This window comes from Bemisia tabaci, chromosome 4, assembly GCF_918797505.1.
Source record: "Bemisia tabaci chromosome 4, PGI_BMITA_v3".
Taxonomy (NCBI): Eukaryota; Metazoa; Arthropoda; class Insecta; order Hemiptera; family Aleyrodidae; genus Bemisia; species Bemisia tabaci.
The window spans coordinates 35,309,978-35,333,636 of NC_092796.1; the positions used below are offsets into that span (position 1 = coordinate 35,309,978).

Here is a 23,659-nt window from a genome sequence, read left to right on the forward strand (position 1 = left end):
AATTTTTGACAAAAACTGCAACTTATGATGTTTCTTTTTCTTCACATTTTAAATTGTAATGGGTGCCTCTCGAAGGAAATTCTACGAGGAAACCATTGGAACAACTTTTAGAACCTCAAAGATTTGTATGAACGGAGTTATAAGCGTTTGAAGTCTCCAAATTTTGTCCGACCTCTCCTATCGACTCGATCCACTGTGAGGCGTCGAGCGTGTGCCGCTCCTTTCTCGTGTATTGTCATCCCCCGACGGCTCGCACGACTTCTTCGCGACACACAGCCAACCAGTCCCCCCCCCCTCCCCGAGACACGCCACGGCGCGTCGGAAAAAAATGCGTTTTTCGACCGTCATGCTATGCTCTTTTCCCCCATTTCGCTCCGTGATTTTTCTCATAACTTTTCTTCTGGCCACGATCGCATTCATCGGAAACTTTCTACGCTCGCCACATGCTAATTTTTACTCTACCCCGATGCATATTATGCATGACGGATGTCTTTTTCAGTTTCTGGGGGGTCATTCCCTCCATCCCTCCCCCCTCCTTTATATTTCCCCTCACTGTTCTAATATTAGCTTGTCCGCGCCCATTACTATCCCAAAATCGTGAATTGAGAAAGGAAATCTTATTGCTATCTTTGAAAGTGCTTTATGAGCTAAGTTCACGGGTTTCCCACAATTTCTTCTTTTTGAAAATGGGAAATTGGAAAAGAAAATGTTTTAAAACCAGGGGGGCGGCCCTTCAACCAAATAATGAACTGTCATTGTCGAAGTTTTCAGGGTTGAGTCTCTTTCGAACTGAACGGTTCAATTTCTATTAGCTCAAAGGCGGATCCAGACACTTCGAGCGATGGGGGTGGAAGGCGGGTATGGGGTCTCCCCCAGAAAATTTTTGAAATTTGATAGCATATGAAGCATCTGAGTTTGAATCAATTTCGTCATGAATACGAGTGTCCTTCTTTCTTTTTTTCTCCGTTCCTTCCTTCTTTCTTTTTTCCTTCGTTCCTTCCTTCATTTTACTACTACTACTACTTCCTTCTTTCTTTTTTCCTCCGTTCTGGCCCCTTCTTAAAGGGATCAGTTACCTCTAAAGATCTTTTTCTAGATATGAAAGAAAAAATTCTCCACCATTGGGTCACTGAGAGGCATCATTTCACTGATGCTAAATGCCCCCCTGCATTACCTACTTCAACTTCATCTGAAAACTTTCATTTGACTCGACTTCAACAAGTAGTCCAAACTAGACTGAGAATTGGTCACACAAATTTTTCCCATAGCTATTTGATGACCCAATCGAACCGCCCTGCTCGTACTTCTTGTCCAAATTCCCCCTCAACACAGTAGATCACGTTCCCATAAGTTGCCCACTTCATAAAGAAATCCGAAAACGTTTTTTCCCTGCCCCTTACCCTCTCTTAAAAATTTACCTCTGAATACCCATCCTGTAAAACTTTTTAAATTTATGCGCTCCGTTAAACTTAAAATTTAACCTTCCCCCTCAACCCTTTTGTATTTTCACTGATGTAACCTTGATTTCCATGTAAACACACAGAGGTGTAAATGGCCTTAGATGCTAAAGCACCGCTTCAAAATAAACTTATATTACTACTACTACTACTTCCTTCTTTTTTTTTCCTCCGCTCCTTTCTTCCTTCTTTTTTTCCTCCATTCTAAAATAAAATTATTTTACTACTACTACTTCCTTCTAACTTTTTTCCTCCGTTCCTTCCTTCTTTCTTTTTTCCTCCATTTTTTTTCGCGCAACTCCCCCCCCCCCCCCCTCCTTTTGCCCCCACTTATCTCGGTGTTTTTTTTTTTTTTTTTTTTTTTTCTTTCTTTTTTTTCGGGAGCATGTGCACATGCTTCCTTAATTTTTCATCATCGCATTAATCCATTGTGTTTTTTTCTCTGTTTTCAGGATGGTCGCTTTTACCACTTGGGGTCTTGTTCCTGACGTCCTGTGCGCCGACGTTTTCGATACAACTTCCGGGCTCGTCGCTGGATTCCACCCCAGGGCCGCCGTCCCTCACGTCGAGCGCGCCGTCGCTATCCCTGCCGCACAGGGAGGGATTCTTCAACGTCACCTCTTACGCAAGACTGACTCCCATAGCCTTAAATCAACACATAGCTTTAAGTTTTAAGTCCTGTGTCGGCGGCCAGCTTTTCACGCAAAGGTCAGTCTCCTCTCCCTGATAACACCTCAAGTTTCATCAATCGAGTGAAGTTTTTTCGTACGAGCTTGAATTCAATTCGACGTCCAGAGGCGGATCCAGCAATTTGGCAACACCGAATATCCGCCATTTCAACCTGTGTTAAATAATCGATTCATGTCGGAGCACCTGGCTCCTTCAAGAATCGATACATTTCCATAGGTTTAAACGGGGAAACAAACAATGTTGCCTATTTGCTAGATCCGCTAATGTTGCCGTCGTCGAGCAAATTAGCCAAATCAGGCATTTCGTCAAAACCTAGGCAGATTATCAAATTGGTAAGAAAGACCTAACAGGTTTTAATGTTTAGGACGCAGATGTTTTAGTATACTGGTTCCTGAAGAAGAAACATACATAAAAATTCCAATTTTTCTTAAATTTGATTAAGTAGAATTTTCAACTATCAAACTTTTAAATAATTTGTTCTTTATAAAGCATCGATCAAATGTGCAAAAATTATTATAATTCAGTGCTAAAAATTCTGAAAAATTCAATGAGAGGTCAAACCTGTCACAGGGAAGTTCATATCTGCATGTTTGAAACGTTTCCACGTCAAACAATCAGGAAAAATCTTAGAATTTAATTTTAAAATGGAATGGACTATTAGACAAGGTGTGAATTGGACGCATTTCTATCAAACGGAACTATGTGCATTAAGACATGAGCCCTGAGACCCATAAGAATACATGCATACAGGGCTCACGTCATAATGCACATAGTTCCGTTTGACGGAAATACGTCCAATTTAAGCACTATTTCGGATTCGAACGGCATGCATACTCTTAATCTACGACCCATGATGATCGATGCCCACAACACGCTCTTTGATCCAGATCTGACATCAAGAGGGAACGCAATTTTCTTAAATTGTTAATTTTTAGATCAGATTTTTTTCTACCATTGAACGGAACCCCCTTCCTTCATGAATAGATCACTAGCGGTGCCAGTGATCCTTTTTTTTATGTTTTGTGAGAAAAAATTTGGAATTATAAGGTTCTTATCGATAATATTTTTGGACAAATCTGCGCATTTCAACATCCTTTATTTTCATCTCCAAGGCATGCAATGCCGAGAATTTTAAAGCAATATTGAAAAAAAGTAAGTGAATCCACTCAATATTTCTGTGAGTGAATATTTTCTGTTTGTGTTTCAGGTCGGCACTGAACAATCAACAAATAATTTTAGAAGTACATCGAGAGGGTGTGGTTTTCATTGCAATCGTTGCCTCTAAACGATTTGAAACAAGACTGAACGTTAATTTACTGGACAATACCTGGCACACTGTTACGTTATTGTATAGATCTGGAAATCTCTCTATATCAGTTTCTGGTCATTCTCAGGTTAGTAGCTTGACATAGTAATGTCTCCCTTAAAATATTGTAACGAAAGTAGGTATAGTTTTTTTCATCTGAGATGAATTGCAAAAGTGTGGCTTTATTCGACCATCGATTCCTGATAGTTTTTTTTTGTTATTTTTTTATGTAAAAATTGCTAATTAAATTTAACGTGAAGCTGATGTAAACGTGTGATATCTTGCAACCAATGTTTCTAAAATACTATGTCATGACTTTTTCCAGCTAATTGCCAATGCAACCTTTAACCCGGAGATTTTGAAAATAGCTTTTAACGCGAACGACAACCCAGAATTTCTAGTCGGAAAAGGCTTTGTGGGATGCATTCAAGAAGGGCCAAGCATAGTTCTTAACTCAACTTCGGTGCAGTCATTCAACGTCATTTGGGGACCTTGTATTATGGATGATGAACCTTGTAAGTATAACCATGTACAGACGGCAGTTTTTAATCCAATATTTTGCACAGCAAGTACATAACTTGGTCTTCGTTTAAATTGAATGAGAAATGCATGCCTTTCAAATTATTTGCTCAGATTAGTGTCTTGTTTTGGTCCTTACATTCGACTTAATTTTTTATTTTATTTGCTGTTGGATTGCAGAATAGAAATACCTATCAGTTCTTGTAGTATTTTTGCACCCATTACTCTTAATTGATTACACAGAGCTTATAAGATGAACACTCTGTATTGGATCATCATTTCTTACATCACAAGCATGGTCGGCACTCACATTATTCGTGTCTTTTTTAGTTACTGTTTTATATGTAAAGCAAAAAATTCAGTAATTTTTGGTGAAGTTTTTACAGAAAGCTCAAATAATTGTAAGACATATCAGAAAAAAACAAAAATAAGAGGGCTAATTCGTTGGTTAGTGAACCACTCAGAAAGGTCAAAACAACTCTGCCCTTATTGCAATCCCACTATTAAGGATCAACCTCTAAGTCTTTATCTTGTGATACATATGTGGAATCCATTAGCGTTTTCATGGAACGCATATAAATAACGCTTGACTCTATTCTTAACTTTAGGATGTGTCAGGTTCTGGCGACTGACACGTGAACTTTAAATTGTAAAACTAATGATGAAACTTACTTTCCCGCAAAATGTGGTTTCTGAACTCCCCAGAAAGTATCAGAAACATTTAGCCCTACTTCAATCAGGCTTATGATTTTTTACTTCACCTCATGATTAATCAGAAACGTAAATTGTGGTTGCACCAGGTGCTAGCGCCTGATTGTACGCACGTTGCACGGTTATTTTTGCCAAAAAATGTCCTTTGTAGCTTGTGTTCAAGGCCCCCTTTATATACTTAGAAAATCTTCTTGAAGGAATGTCAATTCTTTTGAAGCACATAGTTGTATATTTTGCATGACTCATGAATTGCTTGCGCAGGTAACATAGCAGACCTATGCGCACTTGATCCTTGCTTGACGCACGGTGTTTGTTTCCAAAGAGGAGATCGATACCTATGCCAGTGTTCAGCTAGGTATTCAGGCAACAACTGCGAGATTGATAATGGTAATTTTCTCAGTTCTTTGCGTAGTCAGTTATTTTCAGTGGCCTGTTTTTACTCAAATGTGACCTTGCTCCTAAAACCGAGAGTTTTGGTGCTGGTCAACATCTGCTTTTTTTGATATATGATGTTTTTTACTACTTTTATGGCACAACAAGCTATCAAAATCAAACTTCTTAAGTAGCAATTTTAAGACGAGTTTTTCAGCATTTTCAGGCATGTTTTCTCCTAAAGATGGACGCTGTTATCATCGTAAGGAGTTTAGTTATTTTTGTGTGTCTTATCCTCTAGGCCAGTGAGAAAGAGAAGCTCAGTTTGGTCACCAATCTGCCTTTGCAACATTTTAAACATGGATGTTGCAAATAAAAATGAGATTATTTCACATTCATTTTGTTTGATTTTTAAAGCCAATTGAATGAAAAACAATTCAAAATGTTGGCAATGCTGACTCTATGAGTTTTAAGAGCAGGATTTCTTAGGATATATTTAATTCATTTTTCGAGAAATTTGGATTCAATCCTCCTTAATACTTGTAGATGAAAAACCTGAAGTCGATGTTTTTCTAGTTTGCCATTGATATGTCATCAACCCTATATTCTTTGTATTCTATTTCTCAACATATCATAAATGTATGTCAGTATTTTTATGACTTGCAATTATTGAAGTGGAGTTCATGATGTATCGTCAGGAACCTTTGTTAGCATGAGACGCATTATTTCCTCATTATATACCTTGAACTTCTGCACAGATAAGATTATCAAAAGCACATTATGATTATTCTAGCTCTTAATTCGCATGATTTTTATGACTTTCAAGTATCCATACCACACTCTTTAAAAAAGTCACTTTTGGACTCTTATGTGATCCTGTATACTTACCCCTTATTTTAATTATACCATGCTTCCCCATTTGATTCCATGAATTGAATTTTTTAGGCTCACCATGTGCACCTAATGTCAATCCATGTGAAAATAATGGCGTTTGTCAAGAAACACCAAGAGGAGACTACATTTGTCACTGCCCACCTGGATTTACCGGTACAATTTATTATTATAATGCATAATCTCTTGTGTAATTTCTTCTGTTTATTTCCAAAATGATCCCTCAATAATCATATTGATTCCCACACAATCCTTGGAGACAGGTGATACAGGCACCAAAGTGCGTGTTTCCTAAAAAAGCAATGCAAAGTAAGAGCAAACTCTTTTTTGGATTCGGGAACACTGAATGATCACCAGCAGTTTTTTTATGGTTTTTTTTACCAAGCATAGTATTCAGTTTTGATGAGAGAAGTCTTAGCCATGAACATGTTCAAACATAAGTAGAGTAATAGAGCCCTTTATATTTTACTGATCAACAACTCTGTTCTGTTCTTCCTCTTTTCGTCTTAAACTGAGTTAAAAATAAATTACTACTAGATTTTTTCTGATATGCTTCGTTATGGATTTTACGCCCAGAAAATTCCAGGGGTGTAACAGAGATTTAATTTCTTCAGACTTATAACAAATGTCAGTATGTAATGCAGCTTAAAAAGTATTTCCTCTCACCAATTTTAAAATTAATCATAGATTCAAACTTGGTGTTTCTACCAAAAATTTTCTGTTCAAACAGTTTCAACAATGTGTCTGAAAAGAGAAAATGCCACTGCAGAAATTCAAATCGTCCTTTGCGTCAGCCTCCTGTTGCACAGTAGATGTAGTGCATGACCTTTCAATCAGGAGGTCGGCGGTTTATTTCCCAGCCTGGTAACCTGAGTTTGACGGTCTCAGGCAAGGGTCGCCTGCAAGTGGGTGTAAGGAGGGGGTATAGGCACAGAATTAGCCCCTGAGTTATATTTGTAAATTAAAAAACAAAAATTATTTTTGGACTTGTTAAAAATTTATGTCGGTCTTGGAAGAGGTAGAGAGAATGCACAAGAATGATCTCATGGGAAGAAGGTACATTATTAATGATACCCTTTTTGTCTTAATATTTTTTTGTGATTTTTCTTTAGTTGCTTGCGCTTGTAGAATATCAACTGATAGGAGCATTGCATATTCTCACATTTTATATTGTAATATCTTTCCTCACCCTAGGACAAAATTGTGAAGATGAGCTGCTAATGACAACTTGTGACGATAAGACCTGCGGCAACAATGGATCATGTCGTTTGGTGCCGGGGAAAAAGAATTCGTATGAATGTGCCTGCCCTCCAGGTATTTATTTTGTCACCAATATTTTTTGCCTGATATACTTGGAAACAAGATAAGCACTGTAGCTGAATGTTTTGAAAACAAAATCTAATTCTCTTCCTCCCTTTTTTTAATCTATTTTAGTGCATTTCTATTCATCAGCACTGAAGAAAAACTCATGTCATTTTTTCTTTTTTCTTTAGAAGAAGTAACATTCTTTTAATTATCTGTTTTAAAAGAGATATTTTTTTCATAGCTCTTATTTTTGCAGTATAACATAATGTAGCAAACTGCTTAGTAGGGTTGAAAATTTTCATAAATCTTTCCTCAATTCGTTCTGTTTTTAATTTCGTAGAGTGATTCTTAACAATCAACTTCTTAGTTTTTATAAGCACTTTGCATGGTTTCTTCATTCTCTGACATTCAACCTGCCCTGTTCTCTTTCTTCCATTAGTCTTATTAGAACACACCTAGTATTTGATTCAAGCATTCCAATTTCACGTAGACTCAGCAGCACCAGCTACTTAAAATGAAAAGGATGAGAAAAATTGAGGAATGTGCATATTTTTGGAAAATCCTCTATGGTATCATTTCAGAATAATATTACGATGGCATATTCAACGGTTTATCAATGATCATAGTGAAAGTGAAGGGGGAATAAAAAACATTGAAGGCTCAATGACAGTTAGTCCCTACATTTTTGGGGTTTGTTACAATCTCTTACAAAGAAATTAGCTCAGTAAAATAAAGAACATAGAGCCCCTAAATAATTTGATGCTATTTCTGGTGACTTCTTCAGAATCGTATGTCATTTTTTTTCTTTTATAGAGTATTCTAGGCCAAATAGTTCCTTTTTTTATTCTTATTATCTACAAGGAGTTGAAGATGCACAAGATATTTATAGACCATTAATTTGCTACCAACAATATTTAGAATAATCACTCGTTAATGCCAATTCTGCAGAAACATACTATGCGTTGCCATCTTTTCTTTAAAAATATACACCCAGGTTCAACCTTTTGGGCAAAATTCCTCAAATTAGCTTTTTTAACCCCTCCAAATTTGGAGCATCACCAAAGTAACTCGTCTGTCAGTAAGACTCATCCTGAAATGTCCAAATGCATGTCTAACTATTGATATTTCCATCAGGTATGAATTGTAGCGAGACGAACATTTGTATGAGCGCACCTTGCTTGAATGGTGGTACTTGCAATCCTTACCTTGACATGTTCAATTGTACTTGTGCACCAGGCTATACAGGTAATTTTGCCTCTTGCTCTTGCCGTTTTCCCTCATTATACTCATACGATTTTCAGCGCATGCTCATTGATCTGGGAGGCCACTTTCAAATATAACCAGACTGATCTTCTAAAGGTGCATTTTACTTGAAATTGTCTTCCCTCAATAAGAGAACAAAAATGCATGAATTAAACGTCTAATTATCTAGGATGACTATGCTCAGCAATTGAATTATTTTCTTACTTGTTGCATGATTTCAATCTTTGGGAATCTTACTCCTCTGATATTTTACGTAGTTCATAAGGATTTGATTTTTTGCATGCCCTCTCTGGACTTTTTATTTACCTCTCTCCATCTCATCTGTTCATTTGGTGAAAGAAGAATTATTGGACTACATTTTACAATAGGGTATCACTATTTCTAGCTCATTTCAAAAACAACTCATTATTTAATGAAGCGTTTTCATGTTATTTCACGGTATTTGACACTACTTTCTCTGTGCAACTAAATGCTTTCGTGGGGGAGCCAAAAATAGTAGATCCTATTTGATACATGGAGTCCAATAAATTTAAGCTTTAATTGTTTTGTTTGCTATTTTTACATTGGATTGTGGGTAATTCTAAATCCTCTAACATAAAAAGTTGAAATGGTGCATCTATAATTACATGCTTCAAATTTTGTACTGAAATAGAAATCTTGAAGGTAAAAAATTAGAGCAATCTACTTTGAGTCCAAGTCAGCCGGTTGATCACTCTCTCAGGAATGACTTTCTTCTGCATGTTTTGCATGCTCAGGTGTTTTCTGCTTGTATGGAATAAATGCTGACCTCACTGACTACACTAATGACAAGAACAACAAATTATCTGCTTCTGACACGACAAACAAAAACGATGCTATACTTTATCCGAACGAAAAAAATCAGATCCAAGAAGGTGGCGATTGGAGCAACCTAGAAGAAGAGGAGGGAAATGAGATCATCGTGGACCTTGATCCTAACAATATTTTACAGCTGTGTGACGGCAGTGAAGACTGCAGAAACGATGTGAGAGTCCTCTTTTTTGCTTTTACTTTTTTCCCGCATTTGTATGTGCTTGAGTTGTTCTTAAGAAAAAAGTCTGCCACTGAGAGTACTGACATTTTTTTTATTTTGAACTAAGAGGTCAAGTATTTTAATCTTTTAACGCAAACCATCTTCAGAATATGACTTTGAGTTGATGAAATTTTCCTCTCTTGCCTACAGAATGCTCAGGTTTTTTTTGGTCAGTAATTGCAATTTGCATCATTGCATTTATTCTAGCACTTCCAATAAAACTGCTGCTTCCTTAATCTATGATGAAACTGCAAAAATGCGTATCTCGGTTGCAGTGTCTCAAAATCTCCACTCCTGTTTTATTTTTAAAAAGGAGACTGATCCAACATCATATCTTGAAATGTTCATAGAATATTCTTCTCTAGAAAAGAAAATTTTTATAAGTTTTGAAGAAAAGACGTTCAGTAGTTTTCTACGTAGAAAACGAAGTATGACGAGATGCCTGTAACACCGCAAACGGAGATACGCATTTCTGCAGTTTCACCATCGAACATTATCGTCGCAATGGTTGAGTGTGAAAAGAGCTGAACTTAATTGCTATGTTAAAAAATCTTTAATTATGTCTTGTTTTCTTCAAGGAAAACTTGTCACAATGTTTCTTTGCATTTTTGCATGATTTTTTGACCATGAAGAAAGGAAATTGACAAAAAATGTCATTAGAAACTGCTACCTAGTTTTCCTTAACAAAACTAAAGCATAAGGTGAGATTCACAACGTTGCAATCTGAGGTACCCAATTTTCCACTTAAGCCATCAATTGGTTTTTTTTTTTCTTTTTTTTGTTTTTTGATAAAAGGAAAATGAATAAGTGAAAGGTAAACACAAAAGTGTTCGCAGTTTTCAAGTTTGTTTAAGTTATGTAAAATAAACAAGACTTTTTATGTATGCTTTTTTGGGCTTTCTACACAGACTAAGGACAATAGAGATCTCTGAAACTGAACTCGGCTTGAAAAAAATTATCTCTGCAAATTCCATCTTCAAATTCTAGATGTGTATCAAAACACGATTCTGTGACCAGCACAACTGACCCATTATTGTTGGAGTATTTTACTTGGTTAACTTACTTCTAATTTTCCATAGAAGTTCCAGCCGTGAAACTTATGATGAAAGTCATGAAAGGAATACTCAATTTCTTTGATTTTCTTGGTTTTTTTATCATCTAATAAAGAGACATAACTTAGATTTAAAAGCTTTTCGAACACAGTGATTGAATGAATGTATTTAGTTAACATTTACGCAGCTAACGTCTTTTTCTGCACCATTTTAATAAACTAGTTAGGCCATTCTACAGTCGGTTTTGTAATTTTTTTGTTATCACTGGCGAAAATTTCTCTCAAAAATGAAAAAATGTTGAAGTCTGAAAGGTACTTCACATTGTCAGAGATGCAATCATCAGAGATCGCAATGGCTGATTTAATGGTGGAAGAAGTAACACGCAGGAAATCAGTAGCTTTTGTGGTGTTCACATCATATATGTGCTTTCTACAGCTGATGGATGACAAATCAAAACAATGGTTAAAATACCAATCTATCAATTTCTCCTGTTAAATTTTAACTGACCTATGTTTGACTAGACTTCAAAAATTGAACATAACAAAATCAAAATTAGCCTGAACTCACATCAAAATAATTTCTTGCTCTTGTCTTAATACTTTTCTGGTTTACGGGCTCACTGTTTTCTCATATCTTTCTTGCGCACTTTTACCAATCTCTAGCTCACTCTTGGGTATAATTGCACATGCCTTATTGGTTTAACGGGTCAACTTTATATTCACGACTGCTTTTTGAAGCCGTGCCTAAACAGCGGATCATGCATCTCCATCTCAGCTGACAGATATTTCTGCATTTGTCCTCCACAGTTCACTGGTAGGTGGTTGGTGTTCGCAGTTGTTTCATTCTGTCCATTTTAAGCTTTTGCAAGATTTTACAATGGATAAGATGTAAAGTGCTCTGCATCCTACACAAATTAAGCATTTACAAGCATTTGTAACAATTTTCACTGTAACATGTAACTCAGCTTTTTCTTCTTTAAGTGAAATGTTTAACGATGGAGAAACTCCCAAGCCACATATTTCGGTTTGAGCCATTATGGATCTCCCGCCATACTTTATTTTTCAAATAGAGAACTGCTCCACGTCCATTCTTAAAAACCTCCATGATTTTACTTTTTCATTCAAAGCAATGCTGAGAAAACTTCAAGGAATGATGTTAATTTGTTCTCCTTTGAAAAAATAAAACAGGAGCGGAGATTTTTAAACCCCTCAAACGAGATACGTCATTTGGTATTTTCTCTGTTGATAAATCCTTGCAGTCTTAGTAGCTAAAATCAAAGTAGATACTTACAGAATCTGGTCTTGTCTACTTGTGAACGGACTTCCTCTTTTAAAATTATTTGAAAAAAAATAATCCACTCCTAAGAAAGTTAAATTTTTGGCACCTCTCTCAAGAGGGTACCTATTGCTCAGATGATACCATTTATGTCCATTGGCAACTTCATTTCAAGTTCTAATGTCATACAATTTTCCATTCAACTTCAAAAATAATATGTGGTGATTTTCCTCCACTGTAAAACCTTGCACAAATTACTGTATTTTCTATATTAACTTCAGTTTTCATGGTTGGGAGAAGGTCATTACCATTACTCATAGTTTTTTTCAGGCAGCGTTGAAAAAATTACTTTTTGCATCATGAACCGAAGGATTCCTTACCATGCTTACAAACAGAGTGGCTGTGTTCATTATTCCTTTTGATACCCTAGTTATTTTCAATACTTATTTTCTCATAATTTTGTTCATTACTTGTTACATTGCAAGAATCGTTAAATTTTTTATTAAGAACATTTCAAGTAAAAAGGGATAAGTAAATATGCATCTTTTGGAAAATCCCATTCTTGTGTCGTTCAAATGTTCATATTTTATTACACATAAGAGCTATCTTGTGATGAGTGTGGTGTAGGTATCCTAAAAAGTACTGTTCATGAATCTTCTTTTGCGGGTAGAGGTTGAACATTTCATAAAAAATCGTCATCAATTATAAAGGAAAACGCACAAATCCACATTCGCCTTTCAATGTAACGTTGTTGGCAAACTATCAATTTTAAATTTTTAATCCTTGAGAATTATTAAACACTCAATAAGAATGTTGTTTTGTCTTGACATGGAAGATATTTTGCCGCCTGAAAGGCCCCATCTGAGGACAAAGTTTGATGGTGGAATCCTCCAAGTTTCTATATTGCTAGTTCTTCAATAAGGCAGTTTCAGACTTCTTTTCGTGAAATTCAAAAGTCCCTGATGAATTACTTTTTTTTGGATGCTGTGCTGTGTATCTAGAGGCCCTGATACTTCTGTAAGGTCTTCTCATTGGATTTGAACAATTCCTCATTTTTACCATCAATCAGCCACCCTTCGGATTTCTTATGGAACATGGGTTCATGCACAGAGATTCCAAACAGAAAATGAGGATGATTTTGGCCAGAGAATTCCGATAAGTGTCTCCATGAGTTGTTAATTTATTTGTTAAGTCTAACAAATTTCATCCAGCTTAAGTATAATCATTTGCTTCTGCTCAATTTTAGGAGCTCTCTGTGAGTTGAACGTGGATGAGTGTTCATCAAAGCCGTGCATGAACGGTGGAATCTGTCTGGATGGCATCAATGGCTATAGATGTAACTGCTCAGAAGATTTTATGGGTGCCAACTGTGAGCTCGACTATAACGTCTGTGCTTTCAACCCCTGCGAAAACAATGGAACCTGCATCAATAAAACATCCAGAGATTACGTCTGTGAATGCAAGAGCGGTAAGTTTTTCATTTCATTCTCAGTGCGTAGTAAGCACAGTTTTAAACTATCTTGTGAATATTAATTATGGCCATTTACTGGTGAAAAAATTTTAATGCAAGGGCCCAGTCCTCAGAAAAAAGTTTTTTTAGGTTGTATAGAAAAATGAAATTTTGGATTTTAACTGATAATTTCTCTCAGATGTATTATCGTAAAACTTCAACTAGAGCCTCAAATTATTTCAAAAATTTTTGAACTGATAGTATAACGCAGTAGTGGTGGATAGTAATTCTAGCCATCCCATGTCTTTTCTAATGAAAAACCCCAATTATTTTTTTGTTTTTTAGGTTTTGAAGGTCAGAATTGTGAGAAGAACATTAACGACTGTTTGCATGTGGAGTGCCCTGATAAGAGAGTCTGCGTCGATCTTGTCAATAGTTACGAGTGTCGGTGCCCAGAAGGTTTTATCGGCGAAAACTGCTCTGAAAATATAAGCCATTGTAGCAACAGTCCATGTAAACATAATGCCACCTGTGAGGATACTCCGCACAACTACACTTGTCATTGCCCACCAGGTTTTGAAGGTACGTATCCTATTAGTCAAAGTCATTAATCTCAGAAGTAAGATTTTCTAGAAATTGTGATATGCTATGTTGTTTCAGGGTTCAACACTTTTCATTTTAAATAATCCTAGTGAGTTTAGTACAGAGAAGGTGACATTTCTAAAATGTTGCGCATTTGTAGTTCTGTTATTTTATTGGATACTCTTTTCATTTTAATCAGGGTTCAACACTTTTCATTTTAAATAATCCTAGTGAGTTTAGTACAGAGAAGGTGACATTTCTAAAATGTTGCGCATTTGTAGTTCTGTTATTTTATTGGATACTCATCGTTATTTTCTATATTTTGATAAAGTGCTATTGCTAAATGTTCACTCTCTAGATTTGGAACCAGTGTAATGTAACGTGAAATAAAAGTCCAAAGGATGTATATTATCAACATCAACAGATACTGAATAGACAATTGTCAACCGTCATGAACAGCTGTTGGAACAGATTTGTACAGCTCTCATAAATTTCAAAATGTATCGAAAGAAAGAGGAAGAATTATGCATTTCATGGAATTTTTTTGTCTGAAAACGTTTGGATAGGAAAATGCTGTAAAGCCTAGTCAAATTCAAGTTAACTCTCTTTTCACATCCTCATCTATATTTTATCAAAATTTAAGGATCCTGATTCCTATTTATAAATTGCTATTTGTAACGTGTTGTTTAAAAGATAAATCAGGTACTTTTAAAGCTCTCTTTCCCCACAACCTTAATCAAATGCGAATCGTTTTTTTATTGATCAATCAAATGTGAATTGTTATGTGATTAATTTCTCTCCCTCTTGATCCTCTAGGTCGGCACTGTGAAGCTGACATCAATGAATGTGAAAAAACCAAAGATATCTGTAATTATGGAATATGCGTTAATAACGCAGGTAAGAATTTTTATTACAACTTTTTAAACTCCAAGCAACTAGTTTAGCTTTTGAACAGGCTTAGTTTTATTTCTTGTGTATGTTTATTTGTCCATAATATGTTTCCTATGTAAGTAATGAATCCAAAAAATTTGAATTATTAGGCTTTTAATTTTATTTGTTCACAATTTGTACATGAGAGCCGATTGGCTATGGTACAGGTCATCAATAAATCGAAAAAGTAAAAAAGACGGATTAATTTTGTTAACAATTCACCAAAACAGCTTAGCATTACATAGATTTATAAAATAAACTATAGTACAGTCAAGTTATAAACAGGAGCATTTAAGAGTTCATCCAAGTCATAGAAGACCTTATCAATATAGAATTGTTATTATTGAATGAAGAATATATTAGTGGGATTTGAGGCAAAGGATTTCTTAAGACACATTGGAAGGGAGCCAAAGTTTTACCTGGGTTGTTGGGTTGCCTTTATTCTTTCTACAGTAACAACCCTCCTTTTGTTGTTTCTTCTGAAATATTTGTAGAAATTAGGTCACATGCACAAGTGACGAATCTAACATGTGTGTGGAAACCCAATTGCGGATAAAAATCCGCACAATAGAATTTAGGTGTTGCCGAATACACTCAGTGCGGTAGGTAAGGATAGTGTAATGCTTTCGTGAGACCTTATGAGAATTAAGTTGTCTTTTTTCAACTTTTTTGCAGGAAGTTATCAGTGTTTCTGCAGGCCTGGATTCTCTGGCGATCATTGCGATGTTGACTTTGATGAGTGCTTGTCAAAGCCATGCTTCAACGGAGCCACTTGCCAAAATAAAATCAACGGTTTCAGCTGTATTTGTACGCCTGGTTACACAGGTATAACTTCTATATTCCATTTATTAGTTGATAAATTGTTCATTATTAGTTGATAAGGGTATATCATTAATAATCAATTCATTTTCATGCAAACTAGAATTTGATGAAAACCAAGTTTTTCAATCCTTCCGTCGACTCATCTAAAATACAAGAACATCCGTCTGCAAAATAATTTGAATACCCTCTTATTGTGCACACTTTGAAAAGGGTCTCAAGTTCAATATTTTGCGTGTTTGTTGAGTCAGTCAAAAGATTTCTTCAAAATTCCTAAAAATTCGACAAGCTATGGTGCTGGTGTAACATGTGTAAAAATACTGCAGCACGCCGTGTATTAATGTTTAAGTTTACTTGAGGACACTCAAGGTTTTTTTTCATAGATGGGGAAGTTTGAACTAACAAAAACAAGAAAACTATTGTCTCACTCGTTAGTTGATTTGAAAATTTTCAACTTGTCCCTTGTTTTCTATCTAAATCTAGAGTGCTATGCCCGCCAACTGCTTCTTAGTCCAACCTTCTGGAGCGCTTTGCACCCCAGGCATTATACGTTACTCTTATGAACTTAAATTATAAAGTATAATTTTGATGACGGCACACATTTTACGGTGCTCATCCTTTTATCTCATCCAGTAATCTGTTACCTCGTGAGTCACGCCAGCAAAAAAATAAGCTGTGGAGTGCCATTGAGGAGTAAGTTTTATCTTGCACCTAATATGTGTATTATTCAATGCACTTTATTCACCCGTGAAATCGTATCCATCCATTTTTCAGGGAAAGAGTGTAACATAAACATCAATGAATGTCAATCAAATCCTTGCCTCCACGGAGCAACTTGTATAGATGGCATCGCAGCTTTCACTTGTGCATGTCCTGTAGGTCTGACTGGAATAGTGTGTGAAACTAACATCGATGATTGCCAGGTAAGAAAATATTTTCACCCTTCAAAATTTGAATCATAACAGATTCAGTTTGAAATGAATACAGTTGTTAAAATCCCAATGTGTCACTCATCCAAGAGATACTATATTGGTTGCCTGTTTTTATTTTTATTCGTTAAGTTTATATTATCCCTTAAGCAAACCTGCTAATATCCAAATTTTTGTCCAAACTTTTGGGTCTTGTCGGCAAAATGTAGTAAGGAAAATGGCACAAAAGGAAATTATACAGATTACTAACAAATTTGGTGCTTTCCAAAAATATCGAAAGTAAATTTTTTTATTTTTTGGTATGATGTTCCGGTCAATCTCTTAAGCATGATGAGCTTTGAAAATTCTTATCCTAATTCGCCAATTTTGCGGAAAGCGGGGTTTTGCAGTGAATTCATCAGCACTTCCCAGTAGAAGTATTGCAGCAGCAAATTGGTAATCCTGGGGAGTGTCTGTCTTATCCTTCCGATGGGCGGGGAAAGAACATCTCACTTCGATCACTAATCTGATTTTGCAGCATTTCCAATCTTAAATGCATGTTAAAATGCTGAAATATTCCCTTTTCAGCCCTGCTTTTCTCAAAATTGGGAAGTAGAAAGTAAAGTTCAAAGCTTATCAAGTTTAGGAGGTTGCGAAGGATATGGTATGCAAAATAATGGCATTCAGCCACCACCAAATTTCTTTGTAATTCGTGCGTTTTCTTTTCGGAAATCCAATTCTGAGTGTCCAATGTAACACTCATTGCTGATCCAGTAAAAAGTTGGCAGAAGTTGATGATTTGGAATTTCTAGGCTCTTTAGTCAAAAGTGTCTGTCAGGTTTTTAATTTAACTTTTTTATTTATCAATTTCGGTGAATATGCAACAACTTCACCTCCCAATATTTTGGTCGCTCTAATCATATTTTGTTTGCTCGTTTTGTCATTAGTCATCTCCTTGTCTACACAATGGTGCCTGCATTGATGGTATTAACAGTTATACATGCAACTGCTCGGATACTGGTTATGAGGGTATGTGTCAATTGTTATCTTTTTTTCATTGACTTTTATTTTGACAGTTCTAAGTTTATCGAAGAGCCAGTTTAGAATATACAGGTGGCTTTCGGCAGTTGTTAATTTAAATGATTTCCATAATTTTCCAAGCCATTTCAACTTGAAATTCTCTGTGGCCCCTAAAAATCTATCATACAACTTTAATTGTGAAGGGATCTATGAGACGGGGTCTTACGTCTGGAAAAAAATTTTCCTCATGTTTTTGCAAACACTTAAACCACGTTTTTTTATAACCTAAGGAATTTTATCTTGGAGCTTCAGGACTAATATCTCCCTCAGTGTTAGAGATTTTAGGGTTAAACTTGTGCCATAATTTCCAGAATTTGTTCTTCTACGCTTTTGCAAAACGTTACAGAAAGTATTCTCCCAAAAAATAAGGTCCCTTTTCGCAGATCCGGTCAAAATTGAATTGGTAAAATATTTGCATTCATTACAATTATTTCTGTCATCTCATTAACTTCAGAAAATTAACCCTGTAAAAGTGCTATACGCTGCAACGTATTTATTCGTTACTTTTGAAATTCTACCATTGTCAGCCCTTGAGCTCAAAATATTCTGCATAAGTTACTGTAGGCAATTGATAGGAGTGCCCTGCTTTCAATAGTCTAATATTTTTGGAGTCTTGGACCTGCGGTTTAAAGTTGTGCTCATAAGTAGAATTAAATGATTTTCTCATCTTTTTTACCTACCAGGTGCTCATTGTGAGGTCAACATCAATGACTGTATCAGCAATCCATGTGTAAACGGAGCGAAGTGTGTCGATGGAGTGAAGGACTATGATTGCATTTGCTTTAATGGTTTCACAGGTAAACAAATACTCACAGATTTATTTTCTCAGTCATTATTTGTCAGTGAATAGTTTGCTACAGTAATTTTCATAATTTGTTTTCAAGAATATTTTTCGCTCTTTTAGTCACTAAAGAACTAATATACTTTATACCATCCAAATGATGAACTTTGATTTCTTTGAACTAATAAATGTTGCAATCTCTTTTTCTTTAGGGAAAAACTGTGAAATCGATATCAATGAATGTGAGAGTAATCCGTGTCAATTTAATGGTACCTGCCTGGAGCATTCTGATATAGATTTATTCGTTGGTCGTCACCCCACAACGCCCCCGCCAATGATGGGAACTTTACCGCTGCCGAAATTCTTCCACCAAGATTTCAATTACTCCATTGCTAGTGGGTGAGTAAATAAGCTTGAAGCACTTTTTACCAAAGAAATCATTGAATTTTTCCTCCAAATATTCTGATCCAAAAACCGCTATTAATGTGTATGAGGTTTTAATGTAAATTCCCTATAATTGGCTCTCATTTAATATACCAAATGAATTACCTTGCAATGTTTCTCCTCATTTTAATAGCTTCCATCCTAGCACTTTTTTGTGTGCAGAACTGTAATTAAGTAATAAGTCAGTTTAGTAGCACCCTAAGCGTTTTAAACATGGCTATGAAAGATTTGCTACTGTGACACAGTTAGAAAAGTTTTTTCATTGATTTTTAAAGATGAAAAATACATAGTTCATTCTCCAACACTTTGTTTGATAGTTGTTTGATCGTGGATTATAGTTCGTTACAATGCATACTTATTTATTCCTGCCCTGTTGACAGATTGAGAGCATTTTATGAATTCCTTTTTTTTCCTCACAAATACTTAATTCGTTGAATTTTCTAATTATTTTCAGTTATGAATGTGTATGTGTCCCTGGTGTCATGGGCACAAACTGTGAGATTAATATCCAGGAGTGCGACAGTAATCCTTGTCTTCATGGTGTCTGTCAAGATCAGATCGGTGGCTATATTTGCGAGTGCGAGGACGGTTTTGAAGGACTTCATTGTGAAACGGATATTAATGAATGTGAAAAATACAAGTAAGTTTTCAATAATTCCCCAGTTATGAATAGAGGGCCACAGATTGATAACCTTAAGAGAAATCCATGAAGGGTAGGTGTAAGTCCTGAAGCATGAAAACTGGCCTATGGATTCCTTGGAGTGAATGTAAAATTCTGTCCTGGTTCACTTGTTTCAAGTGGCTTTCAATATATATTATCTATCTTCAGGAAAGTTTAAGGTTAGGACATCCAACTCAGGAACATGTACATTTTTTGTTTCCAATCATGTTAACCAACCATGAGTTACTTGTCAATTTCGTGTTTTATTCTGAACCAATTTTGCTGTTATTACTACATCAGATGATGGTGAGATTCGCGGTAAATGTTAGCATCTGCTCGTGGCTGACAAAAAATATGGTGATATTCACATGATTTGTAGAGAAACAATGATTGTAGAAGTTCTTTCTTTGGGCTAGTGTTTTAAAGCGAATAGTCGCTCACAGCCGGATCGCAGTGATCAAATTTTGTGATGTGAATCCGATTGACAACAACGAGTTGTTTACAGAATTATTGCTCATGACAAGAAAAACTTATATGGAATATCAATCAATTCTCATCAGATAAACTTAATAATTTATTTTTTAAGCACAACGATCAACTGAAAAATTGAGAAATCGTTTAAGGAAAGCTTATATTTTTGCCCAATTGTTCAGCTCCTGATAGGTTGTGCGAAATTTTTTGGAAATCTTCTTTCCATTCACACTTGTCTCATTTACGCATTCCATCTAGTTCAGCTTTTTCTTCTAATTTGGATTGTGGACTCATCAAGCAAAAGGATTTAGGAACAATTCAATGACTTTACCTCACTGTCAAGAAGCAGTTTTTGAATGAAGTTTTTATTGTTGTTCATGGTACTTCTTATAAAGACATGCTAAATTTTTGAGGGTGGACTTTGCAACTTTACTAGTAGCAAAACTCGAAGACCACGGATTGAAAGCTTTCTATTCCTGAGCCCCGTACCTGAAGTAAATGAGAATAATACCTCAAAAATATCTTTAACAAGTTTCTCAGATTTTATTAAATGTGAATTTTTATTATGTTAATCTTTTACAGACCATGTGTGCACGGTGTGTGTATCGACAAAAGGGCAAACTATTTCTGTGAATGCCCTCCGCAATATGGAGGCAAGAACTGCTCTGTTGAGCTTGTAGGTTGCAATGAGCCGAATGCTTGTCTAAATAATGGAACTTGTAAACCCTACTTGGATAATGAAACTGAGCACAAATTCAACTGCACGTGCCCATATGGATTCCATGGTCAAATTTGTGAAAAGGTAAGTCTTAGATCAATAGATAAAATATATTTATGATTACAAATCTTGATGGATTGTTTTTTGTTTTTACTACGTCTTGATTATATTATATAAGCTACTATTTTTCAGTGCTTGCGAAGCAGTTTTGTTTTTTTCTGTACGCTTGTCTTGAAAGGTATAGTAAGTATTTTAATGATGGTAATAAAATTAGGAATTAGTTGAACCAAGTTGTAGCTGGAATTGTCAGGCTGAGCCATAACAAAAACGTTTTTTTTTAAACACATTTTTGCAAAGAAAAAACTTGAATTTAATTTTTTTAAATTCTCAACTTTTTGATCCATAGTGCCTTTGGAGCACTCACATCTTTTTACTAGTAATCAGTTGATGGGTGGTAAGATTGGTATTGCTGAATGTACGGTTAGTAGTGAATTCATTACATTTTTTTGTTTCAACAATTTTACCAAACCAATGGTCTCACTGTTTCTTATTTCTTCTCTTCATCAGGTCACAACAATGTCTTTGAGTGGCAACTCGTATATAATGGTGAATACATCAAGAGATGAAGGCTACGATATTTCCTTCCGCTTTAAAACCACCTTACCAAGTGGTCTCCTTGCGTTGGGAAGCGGACCCACTTATTACATTTTGAAACTGGCACAAGGAAGGCTGAATCTTCACTCAAGTTTACTGAACAAGTGGGAGGGTGTTTTCATCGGATCTCAACTGAATGACAGCAACTGGCACAAAGTAAGATTTAGCTTAGAAGTGACATTTCTGCTTGTTTTATTGAGAGACTACTCAGTTTTTGAAAAATATCGTGGATAATGAGTTGAGTGACATTTTTTATGCATGACCGCCCCTCACGGTGGCAAAACCGTTGATAGGGTAATGTTTGTCAAGCTTCAGTAGCAGGCACTTTTGTTGGGTTTAACAATACATCCAACATCTCATATAACTATAACTCTCTATGGCATGAATTAATATTGGATCTTGGATTCTGGGGGACACAAATTTATGTTGTAGCCCTCCTCAAAATGTAGAGTCCCAATTCTTTCTCTCAAAATTTCAAATTTTCGGTAATAATTTTTTCAAGAAAAGAAAGTACTGATGAAAATTTGCAAAACCATGCCTCAGAGGAAAGCTTACTTTTTAAAGGATCAAAAAATGCGTTGATACAAGTAAGTAATGCCGTGCTGTAGAGAATGAACAGCAACTTAATAATCTTCTCCAGAAATAAGTAAAGATACTATGAGTACTGCTGACAATGTTTTGTTTGAATTAGATTTTTATTCATAGAACAGCCGAACGAACTGAGCCTCAAAATTAACTATGCTTCAAATGCTATTATTTGGGTGTTTTTCAGGTTTTTGTCGCTATCAATGCATCCCATCTTGTTCTATCAGCCAATGAGGAGCAAACTATTTATCCCATCAATTTGAATGAGGGTGCAACTGCTGCACACACTAGCTTCCCAACAACTTATGTTGGTGGCACAACATCGAACTTGCGCATTTTTACACATGGACCAACATCTTTCATAGGCTGCACTCAGAATATCATCATCAACGGCCAATGGGTAAGCATCAGTGCCAATGATTTCCTAATGCTCAACTTTTTTTTATTTTGTTTCTGAAGCTCAAAATGTTTTCAATATTTGTAACGTGAATAGAGCTAAAACCTGATAACCTGGGAAATTTGCTAGAATCAGCATATAGATCGCTTCAAACTAGTAGAACCCTTATAGTTTCTAGCTAATTTTGTTCTAAGATGGGTTTTGTCAGAACTTAGGCCAACCTTCCTCAGAAAACTGTGCACAACATTTCCTTGACATTGTATTCTTCAGAGTCTCAAGCCAATTTATACTGTTTTATTAGCTGGATTCTGTCAATCAACACTGTTATTGTGGTTGGCTAATCGTATAATGAAAATCAATTGACACCACGTAGCCATGGAAAAGAATGTCAAGAACTTATTATGCACAGCTCCTTGAAGGAGGCAGGTAGCGGTCTTGCAAAAACGTGCGCTAAAATAAAATCGTTTTTGAAAGTTTTAATAATGTCATGAAATGTATCTTGGATTCTTGAATGAATGATAAACTTGGCGCATCAATTCCTTCATATTACGTTTTTGAAAAGTGGACCTATTTCTTCTCCAAAATTATTACTCATCATCCCTCATTCATTCTTTATTTTTTCAGGTTGTTCCTGGTGACAAGACTAACACTGCTGCACAATTTTTCGATATCGAAGTTGGATGTCCTAGAAGGGATCAGTGTAATCCAAATCCATGTCAAAACTCAGGGCACTGTATTGATGCCTGGAGCAGATTCAATTGCACTTGTGAGAGACCATTCCTTGGAAACACTTGCCAATACAGTAAGTTCAAAGTTTATCTTGTGTGAGCCAAACAGGCTATTCTTGTGTCTTATTCTTGTCTTTATGGGGTGTGTGAATAAATTAAAACACGCATCACACAAGTTGGCAGTCGCTTACTTTTGACAGTCTCATTCAGTAGACCATTCTAAGTATCTGTCCACAACAGCAGTGTTGCCAGCAATTTAGTTGTTCTTGTTGTACACTGAGTATTTCTTTTTCACAGAAACAAGCCCTAATGGCTGTGATGTAATATTAGAGGTGTCGTCAGGTAAGTTGGAACTTGTTTGCATTCCATTTGCAAGCAACGGCAATGCAGTCATCCATCAGGAATCGAGGATTGAATTCGCTTATGATCGGGCCGTGGTCAATCCTCAATCGCTATTGGGAGATTACTTTGTGATGGCTTGCAATTGGAATGTGAACAAGTGCCCATTTAGCTTAACACCTCTAACATCCTTGTCTCTTTGATTGTAATCTTAGAGTCA

The 23,659-nt window shown here is 35.9% G+C and overlaps 1 protein-coding gene across 4 annotated transcripts in view; it reads left to right on the forward strand.

Annotated features, from left to right (window-relative positions):
* crb (cell polarity complex component crumbs) overlaps window positions 1-23,659 on the forward strand; it is a 69,426-nt gene that overhangs the window by 32,419 nt on the left and 13,348 nt on the right. Inside the window, exons 2-21 of one of the 4 annotated variants that reach the window (XM_019041126.2) lie at window positions 1,910-2,165; window positions 3,355-3,541; window positions 3,779-3,968; window positions 4,945-5,070; window positions 6,001-6,102; window positions 7,141-7,260; window positions 8,386-8,496; window positions 13,139-13,360; window positions 13,688-13,924; window positions 14,741-14,821; window positions 15,530-15,679; window positions 16,448-16,596; window positions 17,529-17,610; window positions 18,345-18,458; window positions 18,655-18,841; window positions 19,341-19,526; window positions 20,601-20,820; window positions 21,304-21,546; window positions 22,163-22,375; window positions 22,997-23,174. In XM_019041126.2, coding sequence (XP_018896671.2) covers window positions 1,910-2,165; window positions 3,355-3,541; window positions 3,779-3,968; window positions 4,945-5,070; window positions 6,001-6,102; window positions 7,141-7,260; window positions 8,386-8,496; window positions 13,139-13,360; window positions 13,688-13,924; window positions 14,741-14,821; window positions 15,530-15,679; window positions 16,448-16,596; window positions 17,529-17,610; window positions 18,345-18,458; window positions 18,655-18,841; window positions 19,341-19,526; window positions 20,601-20,820; window positions 21,304-21,546; window positions 22,163-22,375; window positions 22,997-23,174 — 3,354 coding nt within the window. Of the gene's footprint in view, window positions 1-1,909; window positions 2,166-3,354; window positions 3,542-3,778; window positions 3,969-4,944; window positions 5,071-6,000; window positions 6,103-7,140; window positions 7,261-8,385; window positions 8,497-10,380; window positions 11,431-13,138; window positions 13,361-13,687; window positions 13,925-14,740; window positions 14,822-15,529; window positions 15,680-16,447; window positions 16,597-17,528; window positions 17,611-18,344; window positions 18,459-18,654; window positions 18,842-19,340; window positions 19,527-20,600; window positions 20,821-21,303; window positions 21,547-22,162; window positions 22,376-22,996; window positions 23,175-23,659 lie in introns of those variants that run through there. The other 3 variants (XM_019041207.2, XM_019041290.2, XM_072299752.1) reach the window with 3 other exon arrangements.